General features: G+C 47.6%; 1 protein-coding gene across 1 annotated transcript in view; it reads left to right on the forward strand.

The window, feature by feature from the left end:
* The first annotated feature begins 422 nt into the window (after positions 1-422).
* The window catches only part of PTPRA (protein tyrosine phosphatase, receptor type, A), a 27580-nt gene continuing 23888 nt past the window's right edge, over positions 423-4114 (forward strand). The window contains exons 1-3 of the mRNA XM_010154203.1: positions 423-497; positions 915-1277; positions 3949-3966. Of these exons, the coding sequence (XP_010152505.1) occupies positions 425-497; positions 915-1277; positions 3949-3966 (454 nt within the window). The 5' untranslated portion in view covers positions 423-424. The remainder of the gene's footprint in view (positions 498-914; positions 1278-3948; positions 3967-4114) is intronic.

Raw genomic sequence — 4114 nt, forward strand, 5'->3', positions numbered from 1 at the left:
GCATTTTGGAGCAAGTTCCTTGCTGTGGTCTTCACGTGTGTTGTGTTTTAGTTTGTTCAAAGCACACTTGTTTGCAGATGTTACAGGAACACATTTTTAGTTTCCTTTAAGACCTGGTATTATCTTTGGTGCTCAGCTTCACAGCTTGTTCCTCCTGTGCTCTCCCACAGTTCACTCACTCCCTACTTCATTCCTGGCCACCTTTGCTGGTCCAGCAGACTGAAATCTCTCCACACGCCCTCCGGTTGGGAACGTATGAACATATGGATAAATCCTTCCTATCCACATGCCCGCAGGGACTCCAGCCACACATTCACTCCTCCCTTCCAGCTCTACATGCACAATATGCACAGCAGCATCCCCAGAACCAATTATTTTTGGATGAGTTTAAATAACTGTTCTTCGCTCACTTCCCCAGGTCAACATGGATTTGTGGTTCTTTCTCGTTTTGCTCGGAAGTGGCCTGATAAGCGTAGGTGCTAACAACGTTACGACAGGTAAACTATGCTCGTTGTCTCCTCTCTTTAGTCCCTAAAACATCTTTAGGGTCAAAGGAGTAAGTGCGCACATGCTCGGCGACTTAGCCCTTCTGCCCTCCGCTTAGCTGTAGTGTGAAGTGTTGGAAAGAGGGTGGTGGGACGCAGGTGCTCCGAAATGAGACGTGCAGGTTCTACCTCTGGCAGATACCGGGGTTCTAATCTTTCTACTTTCTCGATATCGTAATACTCATGCGAGTTACCTGCTTTTACCGGGTGGGCGTCACCGCGCTGTGCACACCATTCCCTGTCCTGGGCTCAGGATCTTGGGCTGTTTGATCGTTTTAGTTACAGTCACACGAATCTCCAGCATCTGAGCCCTCCAGTGTTGCAGAAAGGTATCTCATGGAGGTTCCCTTGTGCTTTCTTCTCCCACAGGGCCACCCACGACAGTGCCCACCTCCCCCAGGAGCCCCACCAAAGCTCCTACAGCAGGTCCTAAGGATGGGACTACAACGAGCGCAAAAAGCCTCAACGTTAGCACTCCAGTGACTGTTTCTACCATGGCTTCAAAGCCACCTACGACCACAGCCACCAGGGTCTTCCCCAACACCACCGCTGTCAACCTCAACAACTCCACCCTGGGGACAACCGTGCCCATGCCTCCAGCCACCTCCCTGCTACCCAGCATATCGCCGTCTGCTCCACACACTGCTCCCCCCAGCACAGAAGCAGACATGACGGAGAGGAATTTCAGTGCGACGGTGACGACGCAAGAGACCTCTTCTGCTGCCCACAACGGTAGGCATCTCCTTCACCTCTTCTTCTCCAGACCACCCTGGTTGGTTTCTTTGCTTTTCTTTTGTTTTGCTGAACAAAAAGGAATGAGAAGGCACTTCAAGGCAAATTCCACACTGATACAATGCCCTGAAGGGACCAGATCAGAAGAGATTTATCCTACCAAGGTTTGGGCTTCTTGACAAGGTGCTGGGGCACCGGAAAACTTAGCATCTCTTTCTGCTTTTGTCACAAGTGAATTTCATCACTTTTTATGGTTTCTGGAGTGTGAGATGGGGCTGGTGCTGGCGGAAAAGTTGATCCGTATTGGGTCTGTGTAGGCAATAGCAATAAATCACTCCAAATTGCCGCTCAGCTGCAGAGCTTGGATTATCCAGAGTGTTTCTGCATTCATTTATATTTTGGTAGCCACCGTGGGCTCAAGTCATGCTTTTTGACCCTGTACAAGCACACACACAACAGGCCAGTCCCTATCCCAAAGGATTTAAACCTTAGACTAGATGTGGCCAACCAGGGGTGAGATCTAGCTCCTGGGGAAAGCTGGTAAGTTGGCTCATTATCCAAAATCAGCCAGGCTGGGGTTTAAGGATGATGTAGGGGATGGTGCTCACCCAGCTGGTAGGGTGCTCTGTATGCTCTACCTGACGGCTGCTAAACTGCTTGTGGCGACAAGCCATTCGTGACACAATAAACCATCTGAAGGTGCTCTCCCCACCGACATGAGCACCAGGAGCAACATGGTGAAGCCTTGTTGAGCAGAGTGTTCCATGCTTTGGATGTCTCTGTCTTGTATGTGCCAACACATCCGATGATGGTGTGGATGCCCCATCCCTGGAAGTATTCAAGGCCAGGCTGGATAGGGCTTTGAGCAACCTGGTCTAGTGGAAGGTGTCCTTGCCCGTGGCAGGGGGGTTGGAACCAGATGGTCTTTAAGGTCCCTTCCCACAGATTCCCATTCTGTGTTTCTATGCTTACATTATCAGTTTTTCCCCATTACTTGGGCTACTTTCATCTTTGAAAGGCTGAGATGAGCAGGAGTTGTCTCTGTTGCCATCCTGCTGTCATTCTTCTCTTGGCACATCATACAAGTAGCCCCTAAAAATATAGTTTTGCTGCTCAATGTAGGTTAAGAGCAAAAATCAGGCAAAAAAGAGGCTGAAGTGACCAGAAATCTTAGCTGATCTGTGACTCTTCAGCCATGGTTTGCCCATTGCTGCATCGTTTGAGACCTATCTTTGATACTACGGGTGTCAATAGCAGTACCTGATAGAGGTTATAGTGAAAGCCTTGGCAGTGAAGGGTTCAGTGGAAAAACGGGATGGGTAACTTGGTGGTGGTGTAGAAAAGACTGAAAGAATATCAGAGTTAATACAAGGGAATACTGAATGTACGTTCCTTAAGAACAAATTTCTCAAGGGATATTAGGTGTTGGGAATTTCAACCCTTCTTCACATCAGTGAGATGTGTGTGCCCTCTTCTCCCGGGCATCTTTGGAAACTGCAACCCGTGAAGCAGCAGTGAAGTTGTATTTGCTACTCACGTAGGAAGGGATATGGCTGAAGGAAGTTTGTGGCCCAACTTTCTTAGTGTCCTACCATCCCCAAGCTCATCCGGCTTCCTTTCGAACACAAATCCTCAAGGCTTTTTTGCGGAGTGAAGGACTCGAGGGTAACCTTTCATACCGTTGTGGTGCAAGTTCAGAGATAACATAGCCTTTGAATGGGAGTGATGGAGGCAAAAACCTTAAGTCCTGCCAAGATCTGGATTTTGTAATACAATGTCTGCTAGCAGGAGGCTGAATTTATCATTTTTGTGTCTTTGCTACCTTTCATATGACTTGGGTTACTGTTTTTGGTGAAGTCCTTTGGTGTACTCTATGACACTCATGTACTCTATGCGCCATCAAGGCCAGATGTGGCTTCTCACTTGTCAGTCCAGAGAACAAATGACCAAACCTGATTCTTTATTTCAAGAGACTTGTTAAGGAGCAAAATTAGTTTCACAGTTCCCCTTGCCATTAATATTAATGGAAAATGTGGGTATCGGTCATGGAAGAATTAAGTGGTGCTCAAGAGAGGGACGGGGGCAGAAGGCACCGTGTGAATTACATGTTGCACCGGCAGTTCCTACTTCTCCAAACCTCCCAAGATTGTCTTCAACCCTGTGCTGCAGCTCTTTGCGTGCAAACCAGGGGCACCGGGTGCTGGGCTGCGCAGCACAGGTTTGTTGTGTTTTCCCCTAGACGAGGCATCCCACACAGCGGGCAGAGCCTTTCCGTGGGTGCTCATCATCCCCATCCCCAAGCCCAGCTGCTTTTAATGGATCTCTTGGCTCAGCCACTCTTGTAAAATTATGCAGGAGTGTTATCTCTTAATATTTAAGTGCTAATGTGACTTGCTGGCTGTAGGGCTAAACAGACTGTGTTATGAAGAGTGGTAAGTTGTATTTGTCGATGTTACAGCTCCCTGCTCCGCTGATAAAACGCTGGGGTTTGTTCCTAAGTGAAAGCTGAAATGTGTTTCACTGTCCTGGCTTTGTAGCTGATGTTTTAAAGGGAAGATTTACAAGAAGATGATGGGAGTTACTAAATTTGTTACTGTCTTGGTCTTTGATCCTGCCTGACTTATTAAAATGCATATTTCTTTGTTGCTAAGAGACTTTTCTTTTTCTGCAGGTAACTCTGACAGAAGAGGTAAGAATTTTACGTATCATTGCTCTTTAGTCAAGCCCCAGTAAACACATTTCCAGAAGTATCCTCCTGTCAGATAGGATATGAGATAGCACCCCTTATGACACACTTCCAGACTTGCTCTTGCGCAGCCTATCAAGCTCTTCGGAAG

This window comes from Eurypyga helias, unplaced genomic scaffold (genome assembly GCF_000690775.1).
Source record: "Eurypyga helias isolate BGI_N326 unplaced genomic scaffold, ASM69077v1 scaffold28726, whole genome shotgun sequence".
Classification (NCBI taxonomy): domain Eukaryota; kingdom Metazoa; phylum Chordata; class Aves; order Eurypygiformes; family Eurypygidae; genus Eurypyga; species Eurypyga helias.